General features: G+C 35.5%; 2 protein-coding genes across 4 annotated transcripts in view; one reads left to right on the forward strand and one right to left on the reverse strand.

Annotated features, from left to right (window-relative positions):
* Positions 1-24062, reverse strand: part of LOC148958732 (transcription initiation factor TFIID subunit 5-like) — a 44652-nt gene that overhangs the window by 559 nt on the left and 20031 nt on the right. Inside the window, exons 10-23 of one of the 2 annotated variants that reach the window (XM_089111712.1) lie at positions 22549-22649; positions 19336-19360; positions 17897-17960; positions 14491-14610; positions 13960-14105; positions 12450-12480; positions 12135-12241; positions 11574-11655; positions 9901-10012; positions 8549-8662; positions 7346-7400; positions 6992-7114; positions 5873-5960; positions 5120-5670 (exon numbers count right to left, since the gene is read on the reverse strand). In XM_089111712.1, coding sequence (XP_088967838.1) covers positions 5556-5670; positions 5873-5960; positions 6992-7114; positions 7346-7400; positions 8549-8662; positions 9901-10012; positions 11574-11655; positions 12135-12241; positions 12450-12480; positions 13960-14105; positions 14491-14610; positions 17897-17960; positions 19336-19360; positions 22549-22649 — 1283 coding nt within the window. In that variant the 3' untranslated portion in view covers positions 5120-5555. Of the gene's footprint in view, positions 1-5119; positions 5671-5872; positions 5961-6991; positions 7115-7345; positions 7401-8548; positions 8663-9900; positions 10013-11573; positions 11656-12134; positions 12242-12449; positions 12481-13959; positions 14106-14490; positions 14611-17896; positions 17961-19335; positions 19361-22548; positions 22650-24062 lie in introns of those variants that run through there. The other variant, XM_089111713.1, reaches the window with a different exon arrangement.
* LOC148958733 (uncharacterized) lies at positions 469-8641 on the forward strand. Of its 2 annotated transcripts, none has more exons than XM_089111719.1 (2): positions 469-1030; positions 1752-2588. In XM_089111719.1, the coding sequence occupies exons 1-2, from the start codon at positions 768-770 to the stop codon at positions 1951-1953; spliced, it is 465 nt and encodes a 154-aa protein (XP_088967845.1). In that variant the 5' UTR covers positions 469-767; the 3' UTR covers positions 1954-2588. The 2 variants fall into 2 exon arrangements, with proteins under 2 accessions (XP_088967845.1, XP_088967846.1); XM_089111720.1 differs by lacking the exon at positions 1752-2588 and adding an exon at positions 8509-8641 and having other exon boundaries at positions 473-1030.

Raw genomic sequence — 24062 nt, forward strand, 5'->3', positions numbered from 1 at the left:
TCTTGTGCTGTTGTAGCTCGAAATAACCTTGAAAGTTGTCACATATATCATTGTCCAAACATTTACGCACAAGTTTACATGCCATGGTCTTTTTGGCATTGGCAACTGGTTGAATAGCTGTGGGATTTCCAGGAATAGGTATCAGCCCCAGCTAATTGCCCAAGGTGATCTCATGGGTTTTTTGTACCCTGATACTGAATCTGACTCTGAAAGACTTGTTTGTGCCATGTAAATAAGTCCATGGCTTTTTATAGGCCATTCGTGGCGTTTACACACATTGAGTAAGAATTTTTTTGTTGAGCGTCGATATCCTTTAAAACTTGTGCTTCTGAATTTGATAATGTTCTAAAATAATTCTTAAGAAGAAAGTTTAGATCTTTTGCTACTGTCTTTCTTCATCACCAAAACATTGTAGGGAACGAAAGAATACAAAACAAACTTGATAATTTTTTTATAAAATTTTTGCGCAAAAGTCAAGCTTTCTTGCTTGCTCAAAAGAATCTTATGAATAAAAGTAAAAGTCAAATTTTTCATATATTTGAAATAAGGCTATTATTCTTAAATGATTCTTTTTCATCAATTTCGAGCCACATTAGTGTTACAAGATTTGTCCGTACAAAATGTATGTCAAATTTTGGATCAAATTAAAAAAAGAATAAAATCCTCGACCGCATGCTAGTGCATTTGAAAGCCAAATAGAGGCGAAAACGACAGGGCGGCTGCAGGATGATAATACAATATCCTGACATCAGTCAGAATTTGTGGCAATGGAATCTGGATATAGTGATGTTGAGTACCTCGAGAAAATTGAAGAGAAGCTAAGATTATGGAAAGCAGATAAAATCTCGCTGTTGGCAAAGATTAAAAATTTGGAGAAAAATCTTGAAGAACAAAACATGCCGCTGCTTGCGTCTTGTAGGGATTTGAAAGAATTGGAACTTGAAAACAAATCTATTCGAGCAGACATTGACGAGAAAAGACTGAAAATAGACATGCTGAAAGAAGAGATCAACTCTCTAAGGGAAAAGCGGTAAAAGAATTAAAAGATGATTTAACATCTTTGTTTTTACTACACATACCTGATAAATCAATCAAAATGATTTATTTATTTAAATAGCATTGTGGTTGCATCGAGAGGTTTAGAAACATGAACAAACTAAAGCAAACCAAATTTTGTCCTAATTTTGAAACTTCAAATTCTCATTTATTCCATTTCAATTCTCAATTTTGATGCTTGCAACAATTACTATTTATTAATCATAGATGTGAATTATAATTCTGTTATGTTACCTTTTGTAAGTGTAATATATATATTGTTGTGGAAAACTGGGAAATAACAAGGTCATAGGACTTTAATCAGGCCATAGTTTGTACTAATATAAGGGAAGCTATCTTTGCTTTGTACTAAATTTTAGAAACTTAGTTGTATTTTAAATGTTATTATGCTCTTGCTTGTGGTTTAAATATGTGCATATTATCAGGGAAATATTTGTATGCAGAGTAAGAATTTGTATTTTGTATTTGTTGCACCTAGCTTTCAGAGTTTTTGGGCACTGAGAAGTTGTGCTTATCAGGCAATGTTGTGGTCATCCTCCCAATGTTATAACATCTCATTATTCCAGTACCTGTGCCAGACTGGCAACTTTGTTTCTTGCACAGACATGTGTACTTTGAAAATTTGAGAATGTGCATCTGAATTCATACATTCTGAGCTATTTTTAAAGTTAATGATGGTAAATGTTATTATCTAGGGATTTTGCATGGCCAATATGGAAAGCGTGCAGATGTGTGTGCAGCCAATATATTGTGGATGCACAAAAAAGTTTCCAATCTAGTACCTGTGAACAGGGACTATCAAAGTTGGGGGCTGATGGGGCTTATATCCCAAATAGTTTTCAAATATACTTAAAACTGTACAAAAATGACCTTGCTCTTGGTTTTGAGCATGTTTAATCCCCAAAATGTTTTAACCCCATCAATCTATAAATTTCTTTTTGCCTGTGAATTACAGAACACTGGTGGCTCTCTTTACACTCAAGAACTCCAATAACAGGACACTTTGATCTGCTGTAACACCAGTATAAAGGGAACATGATTCGCTCATTCTACGAAATTCAGTTTTAAATAAGACATGATGACATCAAATATGATTTGATCAAATCCACATTCCTCACAGGCCCCCTTTTTAATAACAAAATTTTCGTTTATTATTAATAATATTTAATCAAGGCACTGCACTGTTTCCAAGGTCAAGTACCAAGTACAACTTTTTAAGTGATATAATTAAATATCTGAATCTAAGTTTAACTAGTTTACCATTGAATTGTCTATTGGTGAAATGCACTTTTGACAAAAATACATTCAGCCTGCTATTTGTCCACAAATGTCTTGTGTCTATGTGTTAAAGATGTTGCTAGAAAATGTTTTAGAGTGCTAATCAAAGCTGTTGTGTTGTGAGTACAGAATCACTAATAGAATGGCACTAATATATTATTTCTGCAGCATCATTGTACAAAAAGTAATTTAACATGACTTGAAGTTTGATTATTGGGATCAAAATTTATCTGGAATTCTGGAACAGATTTAATCTTTTTTGTTACTGCCTACTGGCTATTCTACTTGGCCAATGAATATGATAGTGTACCACAAGTAAGGTCACTGTGAGAAAAATAATAGAATGTCAAAAAAGGGAAGATATTGGTACAAATGGCGGTCTTGACATTTTTACCAACTTCCCCTACCCAGTGACCTCAGCAATTTGAAATTCAAGGTATGTCTTTTGCATAAAGCATGAGAGATATCACAGAAAAGGATAAATTGAATACTGAAAGAGTAATGGAACAAAATGGAATGAAAGGATACAGAAAGAAGTAGAACTGGGGAAAATAGGAAAATTCATTAACAACAATTTAGGAAAAGGAACAGAAAAGAGCACAACATTTTTTAGGGAAAACAAAAAAGGAAAATTATATAATTTATAAAAAAATAGTTTCAATTTAAATGCAGGACAGCCTAAAACCTTTTTTAACATACTAATGGGGGCAATTACCCTCCAACCCCAGTAACTCTATTGTTTTAAACAATAGGCTATTTTCCTCCTCTTTATATAAACAAAAAAAATACATTGACTTGAGAGTAAAGATTATGAATCTTGGACGTTGTAGCATAGCAAACTTCAGATAATTTAATGAAGCTACTAGCAAGATCAAATTCCTGCTTGGGAAAAGAGATTCCAGAGAAACAAACAGCATAATCCTATAAAAAATCTTATAATTAAACCTATTGCATAAAATATTTTCTAAATTTCTAGGAATCAAGAATTCATACGATTTCACAACTTTCTCTACTGCAACTACTCTATTTACAACAATGACAGTTACTCCGATGATATTTAGAACAATGACAATTACTGTGCCTTGCTATTGGCATTTAGCAAATTTAGCGTCCCCCTGAAACTTAAAAGCCATACGTTGCTTCGACATACATAAGCCGACTTAAACCTATGTGTCCTTCTGTTATAACAGCGAAGAAGAAAAGTTCTATTTTAGAGTTTTTCAGGGCTTCACATTTGCTAATGAACAACAGCCAGAAATTTGAGATAGATTTCTTAATTTTTAAAGCACTTTCCGAAAAACAAACGAATGGCGTCTGGACTGGAAGAAAATCCAAAGCAAAATGCAGCAAATCCTAGGTGAGAATAATGCTTTGTACAACATTTGGAAATAATAAACATTTTAGAATTGATATTTGTATAAATTGAATTGCCAAAATAATGAAAAAGTGTTAGAAACCATTGATAGTAACATCAGAGAGGAACCTTGGCTTTTAAATTACAAATTACTGTCTAGTCTAGAAAGAATCTAAGGACCAAGGGTACACTGACGACATTCGAAAACCTTTTTTGCCAAACATTGTTTCCACTAATATACAACTGAACTTTTCGAAGATACATGCAGCTGCAAACGAGTCGATCACCGCATGGTCGACAGTAATGGCTTGAGCTTTAGATAACTCGCGAAATATTGCATATGAATTGTGTCGAAATGGCATGGTTTAACTATACCTTAAAACCTATCTGCAGAATATTAAAAATTCAATGGCCGGCCAGTCATCTTGCAATGCAAATACGCGCAGAAGTTTTCCTTTAGAATCAGATCCCTGCGAGGGTTGATTTTTACGATAAGACTCTGATGATGTCAGCGTAAACCACTGATTAAGCATGACTAGCGCTGTCTTCACTCTCAGTCAAGTCAATCAAGTCACACAAAAGGGGCGACAATTCATCGAAAGATATCTTGCTCTCAGGAACAAGTCTTTCTGCCACAAATTTGTCCCATATATCTTTTGAGTTCTTTCCGCGGACAGCGCTAAACAAAAACCACGCCCTTTCGTGTGGAAGAGTTCCACATCTTTCGTAATCGAGTAGCTCAAACTCCCATTTAAGATCTCTTAATAAAAAGTTTCTCCTATCTAGATCATGAAGGACATCCATAACTTCAGCTTTGTCACAAAATTCGGCACCAACAACTTGAATCAAGGCGGCTTCAACTTGCTTCAGTGTGATTTCATTGTCCGGCTGTATCGCGTCATAGATCCTAATAATTTCAACAGGCATCAAGATTTCTTCGTAACACAACCCAAATCTTCTTACTGCTTCGTCAACCAACTCCTCTTTCCCGAGGGCATCCATGATCATAATCAAATTATTCGCTGAGCTTAATTAAGAGTACCCCGAGAAATACTTTTACTTTTTATTCACCTTTCTAACATGCATACAGAAGAGCTTTTATGTTTGCAAAAAGGTTAAAATGAGAATATCTTGTTCTTGCTTCATCATCAAGTAAACAAACTATGGTCACTATCGACATCAATAATTGAATGAATCGTCCTTTTGCTCCGTGTTATCTCTAGTTTGAATAAATTTTTGCAAGTTTGACCAATGGTGGAAGCAACTTTAAACAAAGCGGTTTCTTATACGGGCAGCAATGAGCAAGTAGGCCAATCAATTCGCATCAAAAATTTACTGTAGCAACAAAACTAATGATGTCGGTGGCTTCAAACAATCCCTCTGTTGAACAAATTGAAAAAACTACGCCAGGTCATCAAGAAGCTAGTAGAATCACAGTGGAAACTTGAAGATAAGGCACGATATACAAAGTTATCGTATTCTGCTTTCACGGAATCAATCTAGGTATTCCCGGATACAAATGGAATGAATGTAGCACCAGCTTTCCTATCCACAATACAGGGGAAACCTCTCTTAATCACATTTGTGTCAACCTTCAATGCTGTCACCTGCGGCAAGAACCCATCAGCTGGAGGTACGCTAGGCTTTTTAACAAACAAAACGACAATTTTCTCTCATTTGGTTTACATAAAAAGGCTATAAGTATTTAAGATGTTAACATAAAAGTTAGGATATATTTGTCAAGAGATAATTCTGTTTTCACTTTCTATACCCTTGCAACAAACGTTTCTGGTGTTTCTAGATTGAAGTTTTCGCCTAAAATCTTGAATTTTTCCAAGAGGAAGTTTTCGTTCTTCTTTTCCATCATCTAATGCGAAGATACAAACGGTCCAGATGCTAAAACGAGGTTCTTCCTTGTAAAGTGAATTGAGTGGACTGGTGTTGATTTGGTCAGAAACGAGGCCATTTCAAAAGCTGATTCGCTGGACAAAAGATAGAGAAATTTATCATCATGCCAAACAATTAAACTTGAAGAATTTCTTGATCTTTATTCAATCATAATTAACATAAGATGCCATTATCAGAATGAAAAAAGCGCAAACTAGCTACTGATTTGTAGCGTCTAGCTTCTTTTAATAACCTCAGCGAAGATATAAGAAATGGATAAATCAAATCACTTCTTACTTGTTTTCGAACTGGTCCATTTCCTCGTCGTCCTCCATTTTACAAGCGCGTTTTATATCCCAAAATTTCAAACAATTGTCAACTCCACCTAACGCAACGCAAATAATTGTAATAAATTGAAAAATCTATATAATATGGAAGCTTCAATGAAAATCGAGAAGAGTCATGAAGTCTTTGCTTCAGTTATTGAAAGGGAGCGCAAGTCTGTTTGTTATGAAAAATGTCCAGCCAGACCTTAGCTACAGTACAACCTGTTACAATCTTAAACTACTTTGTATATATGAACCCAAAAGGAGAAAGAAAGCGTTAAAATTAAGGCCTTGTTCATACTTGCAAAAGTTGGCAAAAACCAAATAACGAAAATTAGTAAAACTAAATTGTGTAGAAAAAATAAGAAAACAAGGAGAAGAGGAGTGGTCACCAGATAGGGAATGGGTAAATTGGCTAATTTTGTAGGGGAGATTGAGAAAACTCCTGTCTACGAAATGCGTGAGGCATGAATGACTATAAAAACAAATGTGAATATCAAAAACCCGCACCGTTACTCATTCCTAAATGGGATCCTGGCATATTAGCAAAAACTGCCTCATATTCTTTGGAGCTGGCCACAATGAATAAATTTAAACGTATTGATGGTGGGAAGGAGTCGAAATTCTAAATTTTATTAAAGAGCTGTGTCTTATGATGGCACATAAGAAAATAAGCAAGAAAAGATGTCGTCACCCTCAAGCGAACTAAAGCAATCAACATTAAAAATTCTTGCACTCTTTGTGATTCTTAATCTTTTAGAGCTTTGATTGACACTAAAGCTGGTGACTCGGCGGTTTCGTCACAAAATTAAAACATTCATCATTCTATGCTTATCATAATATATTTATAGATTCCGAAACCCTTAAACATGGACATTCTCCGTTCAGAATATGCAATAGGGTGATTTCTTTAAAAATTGGTACAGTAAATTCTTACGATAATAACGACAAATGTGAACCAGGCTTTTGATATTGAACGGTAAATATTAGACTCCAAAAGTGGCCTACTTCCCAGCCCATTGTCAAAACAGCACATGAGCTCTGGGATATCATTCTACCCTAAGATTAGTTGAAACGGAATTAATGCTACCTGAAGCGAGCACGTGACCATCCCGGCTGAAGCTAAGAGCAAATACTGCCTCCGTGTGGCCTGTTAAATCGATTACTGGAACGCCATCTGCTATGTTCCACAATAATATTCTTTTATCGACACCTAGAATGATTTGAAATTCCGGTTCAACAAGCAATATTCAAGGTTTTGCTTTAAATACAAATGGATTACCATTATTTGCAAAATAAAAAAGTATAATTCAAAAATGACAATAAAATATATTATAAAAAAGTAAATGTAAAAATGATTAAAAATCTATGCTAGATTTTTGTTATAAGTAATGCTATAAATTTCAATCCTATTGGATAAGGGGAATAAATTCTAAAAACATACCTGACGAAACAAGATGCTTTCCATCGGGAGAAAACGCAACAGCATGGACGGCACCCTGTCGAATCAACAAAAACCATTCAAATGAAGCCAAGACAGTTATCAAAAATAGATTTTGCAAACACCCCTTCATCCCTTGATTATATTTAGTTTAAAGTCAAAACTGGTTCCAGATATACACCAATAATTTACGGAAGGTATCAAACAAGCTTAAATTCTATCTTTCACATCTTATACAATGCTTACACTGACTTTGATTTTATAACCAAATACGTCATAAAAAGGCTAATGAGTAACTGAAAATTGTGAAAAATTTGTAAGATACAAACAAAATTAAACTCAATATAGGTGAAACTAAATACACTATTTTCCATTCTTTCACCATGCTGTTCCTACTTATATTGCAATTAAATTTGATAAAACTGACAACATTCGAGCTAGATGTGCACAATTTTTGGAGTTTTATCTGGATGAGAGTCTCAACTGGAAGTACAATCTGTCCAACCGTTTATAATTCACAGTTTTTTTGTCTATAATTCACTATTTTCGACCTTTTTAATCGATGAAATTGTTGTCTGAAGACAAATATTTGTCTCATTTATTGATAAGGTAATTAGATTTTAAAAGAAAGCCTGTAAAGCCATTTCGCATGGAATTTATACGTCTAACACTCATTTTATGTCCAACTCAAAAAACTTCCAAATTTTGGGACTTCGATACATTTTCCGAGAAAATATTGGGTTCATAAATTTCTTGTATATAAATAAAAATTTAAAATTTTTTTGATAGGCAATGTCCAAAGAAACTCTGCTGAGTAATAAAAATGCATTCTGCCAAGGGGGTGCTCGCCTCTCGTCAGTCTTCGGAATACTTAAGAAGTTGTCCTTTAGGAATTTTGTGATTGAATTTTATGAATTTAGAATTTTGGTTACTATTTATCAATTATCTTACAGCAGATTAATTATTACCTACTTATGTTATAATTAGTTGTATTTGCATGCAAAAATGAAATTCCACATAAACAATTAAATGAAATGAAAAATTTCCTAACTTTGAAAAATTTCATTTCAAGCTTACATACACTCTGCCAAAAATAATAATGACTTAACGATTAACGCTGAATCTTTACAACATAAAAACCGACCATCTTTTTTTCGATGTTGAAGGTGCATAGCATCGGTTCAGGCAAATATTGAAACAGCCTACCTTATGACCAGTGAACAGACGCACTGAATTGCCAGTAAGAATATCCCACACACGAACTGTCCTGTCTGAAGAACCAGTTGCGATATAGTTGCAGTTAGGATGGAAATCAATGGCCTAGAAGCAATGGTAAGTATAAAGGAAATTACGATTTCAAAACAAAAAGGATTTGTAAAATGAATAAAATTACCTTTCAGACCTTTGAATAGAAACCAGTTTGACTGAATAATTGCTATTGCTAGCAGGAAATCTTGGGGGTATTTGAAATGGTTTGTACCGTCATATCTAGCTTCTACGTCTCCTTTAACCAGTGTTTGTTACTTAAAAGTTAAACATTTGTTGATACATGCTTTAGCGAAAAATGTCTGTAGTTGAACAATTTTTTCAACTATGATAACCGTCTCTTTTAAGCTTTTACTTGGAATATGAGACTTGAATAATTACGTGCATAATAATAATTATGTGGCTAACAAAGATGATAGTAGACCAGGAAGGGGCCTTATCATTCACAGGGAAGAGCCCTTATTCGATATTATTGAGAGAATTTTGTTGCAAGCCAAGTACACTCTTCTTATATAAGAAAAACATTATAAAATCGCCAGCCTCAAAATTGGTCAAAAATCAAGAACAAATTTAGAACAAGCTGAGGCTGAGCTTCTGCAAAATGCAATTTTGAACAACGTTTTATCTCAAAAGCGAGGACTTTCTGGCCATGTGAGGAAGCTTTTCGTGAATATGCAAACTTGTCAGCAAAAGAAGGTTATCTCGCTCACTTTGTTAGCAAATGAGGCCTGAACACCTCCCTAGAGCAAAAAAAGCCGATAATTGCACTGCTTACACCCTGTTAATTTAAGAACAATTAAGAGCAATCCAGCCTCAGATTTTCGAAAAAAGCCTGAACTTCAATTTACTGGTTCTTATAAAAAGAGTGTAACACGGAGAAAAGCTTCAATTTTATGAAACAATTAGTTATAATCGAGGTTATCCTCGCACACATTTGCTAAAGGATATCTTGAAGGATATAAAAGATGAACGTAGGTCGATTGGAAAAACAATATTTGAAAATAAATCTTTATTCTTCTCATAATTTCTTATATTTTGACTGCGAATAAAAGGCGTTTAAACGAATTCTCAAGCCTTCCTTTATCATCAGCGCAAATTAATGTTTACTGTGCACCTTGCTTAAGATGGGAAAAGGCCTTTTCATAGTAATTAGCCTGAGCTATGTTTTTGACATTCTTGTATAAATAGTCCCGCTAATTGTCTTTGCCGATATTGTTCTTAATCGCGATTAAAATTCATAACAGGCGCTGCTTATTAAAAATTTAACGAAACTCCGAGGAGGCAATACATACATTCAAATCAGCTAAGTGTCCAGCGAAGATTCGCAGTGGTGTGTGAGAATCTGTCGACCAAAGACGAGCTGTTCTGTCAGCTGATACTGACGCAAAATAAAATCCTTTTGGGCTAAAAGAAAAGAAACCAATCGGGTCACTGTGTTGTCATTAAAAGCTTAAACGCCTTTTAGTTTGATAACGTCAAAGTGCAATTAAAAGGAAGAAGAAACCTTAGCATGAAGAAAATCAAGACAGGTGGTTGAGTGAAGTAGCCATCTGTGCAATTAAAGAAAATCACATTGAAATTGAGAAAGTCTTTAAGCTACAAAAAGCTATTTTGATGTTAAAGATGCTTAGAGCTGTATTAGAAGGCACTGTTCTTCACTCGCGACCGGGAAGATCCAAAAGGGTGGATATGGGAAAGGGGTATAAAACAAACAAACATAGCTACACCACATCACATAAGACCAAAAATGAAAACAGAAGACTATAGGCACTGAGGTATTGGTGACCAATGTTTAACTAAAAGCAATCTTTAAATCGTCACAAAATGTATATAACAAGCAGGTACAATCCTATGGTTGTTTGTGAATCATATTATGAGCTCAAAAAAGTCGTACAGTTAGCTGTAGATTGAATTGAAGCATACACTGAGCATTGAAAGCCTTCATCAAAACACTTTGAAACCAGGCAGGGTATGGTTAAGGATTTTTTGTGCAAATGACTTTATTTATCAAAAGAAGAGCAAACGAGGAGCAGTTCCGAATGAATTTCCCCGTTGCATTTCATCGCTTGGCTGTTGCGTTACCCTGAACACGTTAAATTCAAAGATAATAGGATATTCGATATGTGCTTAAAGAAGCCGTAAGTGAATCCTAGATATTGACATGGGATTGAAACCGAACTTCTTAAATGGTTTATTCACATGAGATTAATCTTCTTCGTAGGGGTTAGCCTGTTTCCAAGACTTGACGGTTTAAAGGGCATGTGTTGTGAACATGATTGGCTAATGCAATACAATTATCTTTTTTGTTTAGTACAAAACATGGAATCGAGGGTAAGGAGGTGTTTAACACTTTAGAGGTGGTGAGCCGCCATTTCATCTCCTGTCAACCCCCTACAGAGTTGACAGCAACCGCATACTTTTATCTTTCAACATTAAAAAACAAAGCTTTGCTACCCAAGATTTCTGAAAGTGCTCACCACTAGCAAAATGTAGCATTACGTCTTCACGCCGAAAATGTCATAAAACGTACCTAGTTGTGTAAGATTTTTCTGAATCAATTTTGTTGTTCGTCTACCCTTAAAGGTTATTCTCTTGATAACAGTAACTAAGATCTACATGAAAGTCCATATAAACCAAATCGTCTCTCGTACTGCAGAATGTCAAAACGGCAGGAAAAAGCGTAAACATAGCATATGATAATGGCAAAAAAGTCATATGATAATGGACAAAAAATTCGGACGGAAAGAGCTCGAATATAATGGGCTATTTTTCCAGATTTTTCGTACTATTTAAAGTCCAATATCAATAATATTGATGAGGTAAGGTATGTAAACATAAATGATATACCATAACGAAAGGTACATTTGCCTGATGATCGCATTAAGCGTGAAACACGTGAATAAGGTAGGCTGCCAAATTCTTTTCCTCGAAGCCTGAGATTTGAAAGTGAGCGAAAAGTACTTACCAGAATTTGACACTCCACACTGGGAATGTGTGGCCTTTATAGACAACAAGATTTGTAAAAGTGTGCAAACTCCAAAGACGGACTGCAAAGAGAAGATTCAAAATCAAAATCAGGCATATTAAAATAATTAGACTCCCGAGTATCAGCCGCTTACCGGAAAAGGAATCTGTGTGAAAGTATCAAGCAGTTTATAGATGGAGCAGAGGTAAAGAGGGCAGCTACATTTTCCAAGAAAGAAAAAGGTAGATTTGTAACTTGAAGGAAAATTTTTCTTGTGCATTTGTTAGATATATAATTTCTCTGACCAAAATAGAATTTCTCTGACCAATGATCCTTAAATCTTAGAACATTGTGTTAAAAGATTGGAAAGGATGGTTTGAAAAAAGGAACATCAGCGAAAGGTCTTCGAATCTGGAAACTCCAAAGGTTTTTTACACATGTAGTACGAAAATAAAAAAATATTTCTTCAGAAGAATTTTTATTTAATAATTCCCTAAATATGAAAAAACATCAATATTTTTCAAGCACAGGCAACGTAGGTATAAGAAGATATAAACGAACCAGTTCCATCTTCTGACGACGATACAAGAAATGAATTGTTTTCGTTGAAACTCAAGCCATAAACTGGCCCACTGTGACCAAGCAATGTTTTTTGCTCCGTTGCTGATCTGTAAAACAAAGTTGAAAATGCACGTATCCATTGCGTTTGATACATGTTTTTATCTGCATATTACGGTGTCTTACGCAGCTAGCAAAAACGCAGTAACATGCATTTATACAACAAGAAGCAAAATGAAAAATCGAAAAATTCCTTGAAATTGATTCGCTATAGGCTCAATACTTTTGAAAACAAAAATGATCAAGCAAGCCCCTAACCTTTCGTTCATTATCCTTTCCAAAACATCATCTACAAAATAAACAAGACCTTCCTTACCTAAAGAAGAAGCATTGACTGTATTTACAGCGTTTGGAGAAATCAGAAATAACTAAAAGAAAACTTGACAAGCTGGCTAATCCTTTTGAAAAAAAAAAAGCTAAACTGTAGGATAATACTGATCACTTGTTATGAAAAACAGGCTTCAAACCTAATTAATGTACAAAAGCAGAGTACAAAGTCAGACGTTTTGATTTCGAATTAAGGCCCGGTCCTTGACAGTACGTCCTTTGCCTGCCTGCTCAACAGAGGATGAAAAATGATGGCACTAACGCAGAGTTTGAGAAAGAGCGTGTTCCAGTGTCTTATCAAAAAGTTATTTTGGTATATGGGCTTCAATTACGATCCTTCTTTAGAAGCATTGTCTACATCAACTTGAAAATCTGATGGCACAAGCTTTAAAACCACGATAGGATTTTGTGGCCGAAACAAGATAGATTGAGGACACTTAATACCACAAACACAAGCACCTCCTTTGTGAACAATTTACACGGTTCATACGGCTGAGATAAAGCAAACTAATGAAGTATTTTGCAAAATCGCCCAGACTAAAGTCAGCTCTGAAGCTTTTGAAGAAAGAAATCAAATTTGCGTATGGAACTTAATTATACTCAGTGAGTTCTGTATAGCAAAGAACCTTCCTCGTTCATAATCAATAACAAAGCTCAAATAATAAGGAGGTTATACTGAAATTTAACCCATTGCATCAAAGTCTGTCTTTTCAATCATCGCCACTTAGGCTGAGAAGATATGGTACACAAAATGTTACAATAAATGTTTAGACTAAACTACCAGTTGATGCAAAAATATGATCTGAAGCGAAATATAAACATTTTTTAATAAACTGTTTCAGAAGAGTTTTGAATGTCCCTGAAGTGTGCCGATACGGTCTGCCAAAGAACAGTGGTTGAAAGTCACTAATATAGACGCATTTATCTTTATAAGAAAACAATCTCGCGATTTGCACTAAGAATTATATATTTTTGTTGATTTTAGTGCTAAAGATTTATTCAAACACATAGTGCTGAAGAGCTACCTTTTAGAAATAAAAAACGCAACAAAAGATAGAATGAAACATAACACTTCATCAGGAGGCATCTATTATTTTTTGTAGATTTAACAGAAAATAGGTGCTCAATTGACGATTCCCGGTTAAATTCTTAAGGTTTAGGGTGATCAGTAAAATTCTATAAATTACTTGCCCATATCAGGGCTACGTTTCTTATAAAAAGAAAGAAAGATCCTGCGGGAAAAAATCCAAAAGAAAATACCATGAGTAACTCTCCTTAACAACACACTATTTAGCCATAGTTGATGCTTTAACACATCATGACGTATATGACATATTAGGCATAGTAACAACAGTAACCAGATAAACAGACTGCAATCTAAGGAGAAACGCAAGTGCAGAAACGACATGCTTCAACCAATACAAATAAATGCTAAACATACCAGCCTCTTTGTCAATCCTTGCTAGTTCATAAGGAGCTTTTAGTGTTCGCAATTTTCGAGGCGTAAGACTCCATAATTTAATAGAAGAGTCATCGAACCCAGCAGCAAGCATCTTGGAATCATCACTAAACTCGATGACATTCAGTCTAAAAATTGACAAAAGTTGATTTAGTTTTGCTGTAAACATAGTTTACGAAAAGTTAGTCACCTGAAAAAAAACTGATGGGTCGTCCAAGCAACACCCAATAGAAAAAAATATTCTCTGTGGAGGTTTTATGGGTATGTAGAGTAATAGCAGAACATGACATGTCGTGAACCAGACATAGAACTCTACTCAACAACGCTCTTCGATATCCCATAAAATCGTATGTAAAACCCAAGTCCGTTTAGGTACCGGCTTCCTTTATCTGCAACCCGGACTGGTGCAAGTAAAAATTCAATTTTCTTGCACAAACGCTATTTAGAAGGCTCACAGAATAGAGAGTAAGTATTTCATTCTGTGTTTAGGACAAGAAATTGAATCACATATACCCTTGACTTGCGTTTAGGACCGTGTAGAAGCAAATGGATGGAAGGCTGTTTGGGCCAACATGCAGACGCTTCAATAATTCTTTGTACTTGGCAAGTTTTAGTCTTTTGTCACTGTCCTTCCTAGAAACAAAGAGAGCAAGATAAAGAATAAAAAGTAATTGAATACGCATTTGATTCGATAAAAGAAAATTATTTAACTTGGACAACCAGATGCAACGGACTTTGCGCCTGAAAATTAATGAGACTTCACTACAAAGGTGAAGATATAAAATTGGATAAATAAAAAAAATTTCAATGATGAAATTTGTCAGTTATGAAATAAAAGGGATCTAACGAAATTGGAAATTTATCTTGATAATAATGGCTGTTGGCATTCAATAAAACTTAATTCCAGCAAACAAATAAATGAAAACAGCATGGTGCACGAACTTATCAACTACAGAAATATTCTGATCTAGAAGAATTTTAGAAGAGTTTCGTAGCTCTACTTTGAAATTCTACTTCATGAAATAAAAACATTTTGAATTTAGCTACTATAGAGCATTTTGAATTTTTCTTCAACTTTGATATTGCAGAAAATCGGTATTAAAAGCTAAGCAAGATTACCGGTGATCTTCGACGATAAGGGTATTCTAATTTCTAAAATCTAAAATCTCTGGGATCTGATATGGTCGAAAACAGATAACATATTTGAAAGCCAGCCTTTTAAGTTACGCTTAAAGTTTTCTGGGTGAAGACATCAATTTTTTGATCTCTTCACATTCTACTAGCCGGACTTTCAAAGCAAAAAATGATAGCATGTTTTAAACTAACAGAAATTTCGAAAATCGAAGACATCCCATGTAAACGAAGGTTTCTATAATTTCTTTTTAAAGCTTTTAGTTCAAGTCTGAAAATCTCTTTACCCATTAAGCCGATTGTCGTTTTTTGCGGTTGTAGTCGCATGTCTTATTTACCACAACTAGTTACAATCGTATCACATGAATGCCCTTGTTTATTTAAACAGGCTTATTGATCTTCGAATGACTTGACCACATTACACTTTGGTTTACGAGTGCACCTATCAAGTGCCATCAATAAAATCACGTTTTCTCCAGACCCAATTCCTGTTCCTCTTCACAATTCCTCTACATACAGTTACAAAAAATGCTTTTGGCACACGACCAGGACAGATGTCGGGTAACCAAAATGTGCGTCAAATTTTTTTATTTGCTCTGGTCAATCTTTTATGGCGAAGAAAAACTGTTGGAGGGAAGAAAAACTGTTTGCCAATTTTTGACAGGGTATAGGGAGAGGTAGAATTTGAAAAACCTGAGACACACTTTGGTAGCTTGGGATCTGAACTTCCTGTTGATATAAGCCAGATTTTGTTTTCTCAAACGCAAGGATACAAAATAGCTTTTGAAGGTGGTACAATCATTCAAGAAGTAAATTTGCCTGGAGAATGTCATTGAACAATATTTGCCAATTATTTTGATATAGTTAGAATCATCACATTATTGTGCATCGAATGATGTATAGTCTCCGATTCCGTTAATAGTTTGGCTTTTAGGGAGAGAAAACCAAATATCGTGTCAAAAACGTTTACTGTAACCTTAAAGCCTGATTTACACGAGACGAATTTTTCGCGCGAAGCGAATTTTTCGCCACGAATTTTTCTCCTGCGAATTCGCTGCGAATTCGAAGTTTAATTTCCACTGGCAGAATTTCTTTTGCGAATTCGCCGCGAATAATGCCAAAGAAAATGGCGTCTGTTCGAAGATTGTTGTTATTGAAAAAAAGCGAGCAAAAAAGCAAATAAATGGGTACTTGGTTCGGAAAATTTATTCAGAACGTCTGCAGAAGGGGGAGTTTCATCTTTTGGTAAGTGACTTACGCTTACATTGTCAGGAATAATTACTTTCGAATGTCGCCAACTACATATGAGGAGCTTTTATCGTTTATTGCACCAAAGACGCCTGTTGCTAGAAACGTCCCATTCCATTGTTTATGTTATAGGTGCGGGATTTTCCCAGCATTGTTTAGGCCTTGTCATAGGTTACTCATTCTTCACCCATGTTGTTGTTTGTCATAGGTCTTCAACCATTTCGTAGTTTTCTGTCGTTTTGCATACTTTTGATTTAGATATGTTTACATTGCGTAGCACCATTCGGCCTAGCCCTTCCTTTGGGTTCGTGTCAGATGTCTTCAATTGCTGTTCTGATTGGTTTATTTTACATGGCGAAAAAATTCGCAGCGAAAAAGTAGGAATGGTTTCTACTTTTTCGCAGCGAATTATTCGCTGCGAATTCGCTGCGAATTCGCTGCGAATTTTCTAATCTCCACTTCTGCGCATATTTTTCGCGCATTCGCGGCGAAAAATTCGCTTCGCACGAAAAAATTCGTCTCGTGTAAATCAGGCTTAAGAGAGAAAACCATCTGAGGTTGATAAAGATTGAAGAAAATAGAAGTAAAAATTGGAAGAAAATTAAAAAGTGGTAGCGACTAATCGATTAAATATCCTTTTGTTCTTGCAAACAACACAAATATGCTAGGTACCTCCACAACAATGTGCGGTGGGCATAAATAACTGAAAGTCTTGTTTAATTTGGACCAATAAATATCTGAAAGACTTGTTTTACTTGGACCAATAAATAAAAAACTGAGAGGAAGCAAGGCTCAAGTGAAATCAAAAAAGGCCATTTTAGCAAAAGGGTGATGCTATTTTAGGAACAGCAATTTCCTGCATATTTCTGGACATTTGGCTCGAAGTGCATGTTTCGTCTTGTCAGCAATTTTCTTGCTATTTTGCGGCCAGAAGCATCGAAGAAATGAAAATTATACGTGACTCTCCTATCTTTCTATTCTTGTCTTTTACCTTTTTCTTGTTTACTGTTATTTTCTATGTCTTACAGAATGTTTCCAATTTCTAATTTATTTAGTTTAACGTCAAAACTTTTAATGCACAATTCAAGCTTTAATTTTCTCTGGCAGCCTTTTAGTTTGGCACCAAAACGATGGGGTTTTTCCTGGACCAACCAGTTCATCATGAATAATCCTTGTTCCTTTTGGTAAAAATCTAAGAAAACAGCTTTCAAACCTGGGTGGCTTAAATGGACGTTCACTTATCAGCTAATTCATTAGGTAGAATGGAACGATGTGAATAATTTTCTGCCAAGACTGGCTACTGAATCGTGCAAAGTGAAAGCATAAGCATAACAAAAACATGCAGTGCATGGATAGGAGACTAATATCTTGTGAAATAGGAATAATGGAGAAACTTTAATAATGACTAAGTCTAATAAAGTCTAATAAGAGTGAGACAAGAGAGGGGCAGCATCTTCCCTTTGTTAGCCATTACGTCATGTTAAAAAGCCATGAACCTCAAATGGGATGATAAAAAGATTGATCAATTAATGTTACTTACAAACTCGGAAAAGAAATCCTCTCTGGTTTTGGTGCATGAGGGTCTGTGGCTTGTCTTTTTTTCGCTAAACAAAAAAGCAACCATTGTTTTAGAAGAGTTCAGCCATAACCCATTTGCCTCAATTTTCGACTCAAAAGCCTTTTTAACTAGCCTTAAGCTAATCCCTAAGCCAATGAAATTGATCGATTCCTCGTATATTCTAACTTTATGGGAATCCTCTTGCAAGAGACCTCCATCGGTAACACTTGAATAAAAGATGTGAAAATGAGACATCAGACCACTGTCTCTTGCAGGGGTATGTTGCATAATCAATATCAAATGGTTATCAATATCAAAAGGGGGAGTCCTGCGTGAAAAGTACGTTGGCATGCTCTTTCCCTACTCTTCTGTGATACTCTGATGCTTTTTAGTACCATCAGTCAACATATGACTTAATAGGAAAAGTAGTTATGTATTGTTTTCTGTTAAACAACATTATTTCCAATTCATATTTTGAGTCTGCCACGAGTAAGAACAATGGAAGGGGATATGAGGCTTAAACAATACCCTTCTTCACGTATTTCTGCCATATGCGAAAAGTTATAAGATACTGGTTGATCAAACATTACGCATTAACTTTATGATTTTTAAAGGTTTTGTAGTCGTTGTGGTTTTAAGACATTTGAATTACGGTTTCCATTTTTTCTTTTTGCAATCTCCTTGAAATTTTGCGATAAGCGAAGAGTGCCAAAATAAATTTCAAAGAAAAAGTTTTCAAATTCATGGGCATGAGAGATAAAAAACATTTCTTTAGCTATAGGACCGTTTTTACTTGCATTCCAGCGTGTTCTAGAGCTGTAATCACACAATGATTTCTTATTAAATATCTAAGGTGGTTTTTTCTCAATGAATGTTGGCTTTATTCTAAAACAGCTCAAACCAGGTTCTTTTGGCATGGCCACAAAATTAATTTTCATTGCTTGATGACATTTGACAACAAGCAGCTACTAGTTGTACTCGATGAAATCAAAAATAATCTGGGGACCCCTTTTAGCCGAGGAACCTCAATTATCGAGCTTAGGTTCCCTAAACTGCGTTACGCCCTAGAGCCAGGCTCTATTTTCCAGTTGTCGCTTCTTAGATGCATGTTATTAAGATTTAGCGTCAGTTAACCTCGCTTTCAAAACGGGGTCCCAGATGCCTCCGTTACGCCACTTACTGGCCACCCTTATTCGTGTCCGCCATCCTAGTATGCCACTGGCTACTAAAATCTGAAACTAGGAAATCTGCCCGTTTCTTAAGTATTTTTTACAAAGAGTCGGTCGTTATCTTAACAGGAAATTAGTATTTCAATATTATTTCAATTATCTGAGCCATCTGTCAAAGAAATAAAAACATTAACATTCAAATAAACTGCTTATTAAATATCCATGTAGAGTAGAAATAACTTTTCAAAGTACCTTCATCTCTTTTTGACTTCTTTTTCTAAAAGAAAACCATTGGAAATGTTGCATTTTGTTAAATTGATGGTCTAAGGCTATTCCAAGAAACTGATACCATGTAAAACTGAACCAAACATTCGAATATAAGATCAACTGAGACTAATAAGTACTTGTACTAATAAGTATAAGTACTTGAATAAGATATGTGAATAATGCGAGTAAGTTGAATATATAATCTTGAGTATACTGAAATCCAGTCCAAAAAAGAGTCTTTATCCGTGTCCTAAATAACTGGCTGCTATACAAGCATATTCCGCGCACTATTCAAGTGTCGGTTCCCTCATCGTCTACGTTGGTCAAGTGACCTCTTATCTCCTTCGCTCAAATATCAAAGTCCTCCAACATTATCAATACCAACGCTTTACGTCATATCATATGTCACGTGACACGTATACAATATAATTGTGGTAATACAGGTTAATAATAATAAATCTTTTTAACAATTCAGCTTATCTGATAAGACAATTTACTTTCTTCATAACAAAATTTCCATTCTTAACGTAGCAAAATTATTCTTAAAGTCAATTCACCGCCTGGAAAAGATGGAAAACACCACAGCTTGTGTGAATTCGATTACAACGCTATATACGTATAAAATGAGAGGTGTGAGGATATTTCTATGGTTAGGGTCATTCGCTACAGATAAAAGGGTCTTGGAGTGGTGAGAAAAGTCGCCAGCTCTTTGTAATTCCAGGCATAAAAACCACGAAGTGTGGTCATATTTAGACGATAGAAGCGGCCCGCGCACGATAAGCATAGCTTCTTAGTGTCCTAAAACTGCCTTCGGAAGCTCGGAACTGTCAGACTAGCAAGACGGATCTCTTCGTGCCATACAAAGTAGTCAGACTTTTGCGAAGCCCGACCTACACGAAATTCAGATATTTTCCAACTTATGCAAAGTTTTGAGAGCTCTAAAACTATTAACTGTTAACAAAAAATAGTCACTGGTTGTTTTTAATGCAAACGCTTTCTAATTATAAATATTCGATTCTGCTAGCATAAGAAAATCTCCCTTGTGGAGATCCAGGGCAATCAGACGCCAGTGTATAGTATCTCAGGATTTGATCAAATTAGAAGGCGTTTTATATTTGAAATCTTGAATTTTCGGGGACGTCTTTATTCTTTTTTCCTGGGTGCTTTTCAGCAAATTTCAAAAGATGAAACGTGTCTGAAGATCACAGAAATTTATAAATTTGACGTCCCGTCGTCTGTACAGGTTCTTCCAGGAATTCTTTAGTGCTGCCTCGATCCACTATCACACTCAAGTTGTTAACAGATGTGTTTTTTTCAAAAGTGTCTCTTAAGATAGCCATTGATATGATGATATCTTGATTTTGTTGCAAAAACCTGACTTCAGCAATGGTAATTTCATTAGGGATTCAAATAATGATACGAATAGACAAATATCCGACTTTTGCGATGAAACGAATTAGCTTTTGTACCAAATGGACTGGGAGGGACCAAGCATTTTTGCCCGAGTTATGAAATATCCGACTTATGCTAGTTTGACTGTGGTAACAAAAACAACATATTGGTGCACTGAATTGGCCTTCCTCTTGCAAATGGCTGCCTGGCATCGTCAAATAACTTGAAAAGTGTAACGAAATTGATAGAAAAATAAAGTTAACAATTTGGAAGAACCGTCCAAACAGGGTAATGAACAGCAATGAGTGTGCATCAATGCCAGCTAAATGAAATAAATTAAACAAATTCGCCACGTGAGTGAAAAAGAATGATCTTTTTAACTTTCAACAATCGAGGAAGCTCGCTGGACAAATGCGATGTATTATTGGTGCTGGCCACGACTCGTATTTGCTCTCTTTTGCTGGTTTAAGAATTCGCACTACGACATTAAAGGCAATCTGTCACGACGTTGATTGATTATAAGAACAAAGGGATTTTTTATTGTTTCCAGTCCCCCTTTGATTTATCGCATTGTAAAAAATATGGCGGAGCGCTGGAATCGTGTTTAGGCTATTGTTCCAGTTATTGTTCTCGTTAACCAATCCACAACGAGACAGATTGCCTTTAAACCAGGTCTGCCCGCCCAAAATAACTATCTTTGGTCATGATGATGTATGTTGCCCTGTATGTTTTTGTAGATTTCCTGTTTGTCCAAGTACCGCATATGCCTTTGAAAACCACAATATTGTTTTATCTTAATCCTATTTAATAATTATATACCACACTCTGTATCTTGAGAGGTCACGTAGGCTCTTTTTTGTTCTAACTTTATGTAATCACGAAGGTTGTGTCCAAAAAGGGGATATCTAGAGGTATTAAGGGGTTGGTTACACTAGCAGAGTAGCCGAGTAGACCACAAAATCTTCATTGCCAGTTTTTCTAAAAGTCCCCCGTCAAAACATCCCCAATTGATTACGTGGTACGAAATTATTCATCCCAAACCAGAAATTGTATTAGTGACGCAGCTTTAGCTCTGCATATGTTTGATTCTGAATTACCTTAAAACCTGTTTGAAAATCACTACGTTTTGAGAAACAGAATTGGAATTTATCAAAGGAAAAATATAAGTTCAAAGATAATGACCGGGGGTAATGATTTTCTATACAAAGAGAGTATACAAAGCAAACGTCCTCAGGCACTTTAGGGCGTATCCGTACGAACAAGCGCAACTAGTTTTAACACACCTAGCTGAACATCACTAATAGACAACGCTCTAGTTGTTATGTATCGAAAATGATGGTGGCTGCGTTTCAACTCAATCTCAAACTCGAAAATCTTTTCAGCGAACACAAAAATCAATGACAATATACTGACATAAAATATAATTACTAGAAATAAGAAAATTGAAGTAGGTTAAACAAATAATTAGTTTTTATTATGCTGAAGGACAAATGACAAAACTCACGATGAACTTTCGAGTCATGCGTAGTGTCACGTACCCTAATACTTAATATACGATTACGTATGGACCCTAGTTTGAATTGAACAAAAGAGAACCGTGACGTTAATTGATAAAAGAAGAACAATAAAAAGGTCATAAAAATCCAAGATAAATGTGAAAAATAAGGCACAAGGCACACTCAAACAGACTCGGGCTCAACGTAAGAGTTTGAATAGGCTCTTTGTGAGGACTACGCACATTATATAACATAACATTGCATCGATGCTTTATTTAATCAATAATTTTGTTGCCTTCCTTAGGCTTACCTTTGGTTTTTCTTTGTCTTCCTCCTCGTCACTGTCCTCTTCCAAAGAGGCATTCAATTCTGGATCGTGAATAAGGCCGTAAAAAACCTTTGCATTGTTTGCTGAAACAGAAAACCACCATGCGTGAGCAAACAAGGGATAGAAAGATCGAGAAAAACAAACATAATAAAAACATCTGTACTATTTTCAATGCAAAAATGACTCACAGGTGTACCGATCCAGTAACTCCGTCACAAAAATAAAGTCTTTCCTTCACATTCACAAGAAAATTTCGAATCCTTAAACTCCGAAATACATTTTGACTTCTTAACTTCAATAATAAGCTCCCTGTAGTTGTGGAAAAGCTTTCTGTAACATCAGCAATATAGAACAGAATTTCAAGTATTGCATTTCCGAAATCCGAAATTTTTTTAACAAACTCAAGCGGATAATAAACAAGTTTCATTCAGACAAAAAAGGGATTGTTAACTTGGAAAATAATGATTCTTCAAGTCAAAAAATTGATTTAAGCAAGACAGAAGCTCTCACATGAGACATTTCTCCCCAATTCCTCTTTATCATCAGCAGAGACATTTCTAAATATTTCTAAAGCAAGGGTGTGGTCAAGATCTGGTAATATTACGGCAAATATTTCATGTAGAGGCCCCTAGCATTTACCAAAGAACAATCAAACAAAATATCTACCAAAAATTAGCCTGAGCAAAAAATGTTGTTTTTCTACGTGGTTACACTTGATATGCAAAGGGCAAATTGGAATGAAGTTTTACGCAAGACTGGCGTTAGGAATATATGAAACCGGCAAAAGCGATCCTCTTTATCGCCTTGCCAAATAGGCTTCCTAAGAATTTAACACATTTAACTGATTTCGCACAAGAATTGAGTTTGCCAAGTCAGTTTGATGGCCAAAGTATGCACAAACCTTGAAGCTTTTCCTGTGTAATTGGCCCTCTTACTGACTGATAACGCCCAATTTTCTAATTTCTAAGTCAGAAATTTCATCCCAATTTATTATAAAACCAAAACCCCTCTCAATTCCTTCTAATTTATAATTCCTTTCCTTTCCCTTCCAATAGGCCATAATTACAGAAGAAGGATAAATCTACCTTAGGTACCAGAGCCATAAAATTTCGAGCACGTAAACAGAATGCCAAGCAGAGAAGCAGAGAAGCGGCTAGCCAAGAAAAAGGATAAATCCTACAACGTGTAACCACTGCCTTTCTCCAATGAGAAATACCGCAGCATATGCAACAGTTATTTGAGGTAACCCATCCTATTGTATACGACCTTTTGACTTGCCTAAACCAATAATGTGCGAATAAAGAAAAGGCCACGATAGCAGGCTGCTCGACGGACTCCGATGGAATTCTTGCGGCGAAAACGCCCAGGCATTCTCGTCGCGTTGCGGTGTTACTTATTTACTGTACTGTATTAAACCAAAAAAATGACATGTCGTGTATGGGGTGCCAAATGGGCCAAAATTTCAAGACGGGATAGAATCTTATGAAGACTTTAAA

The sequence above is a fragment of the Rhopilema esculentum genome, chromosome 12 (genome assembly GCF_057945365.1).
Source record: "Rhopilema esculentum isolate cy_ngs chromosome 12, ASM5794536v1, whole genome shotgun sequence".
Lineage (NCBI taxonomy): Eukaryota > Metazoa > Cnidaria > Scyphozoa > Rhizostomeae > Rhizostomatidae > Rhopilema > Rhopilema esculentum.

Bases quoted from the DNA above. Each gene is read 5' to 3' on its own strand.
- LOC148958733 (XM_089111719.1), top strand. From the start codon at position 768: ATGGAATCTGGATATAGTGATGTTGAGTACCTCGAGAAAATTGAAGAG. The intron at 1,031-1,751 runs GTAAAAGAATTA...GTTATTATCTAG, and splicing joins AACTCTCTAAGGGAAAAGCG to GGATTTTGCATGGCCAATAT.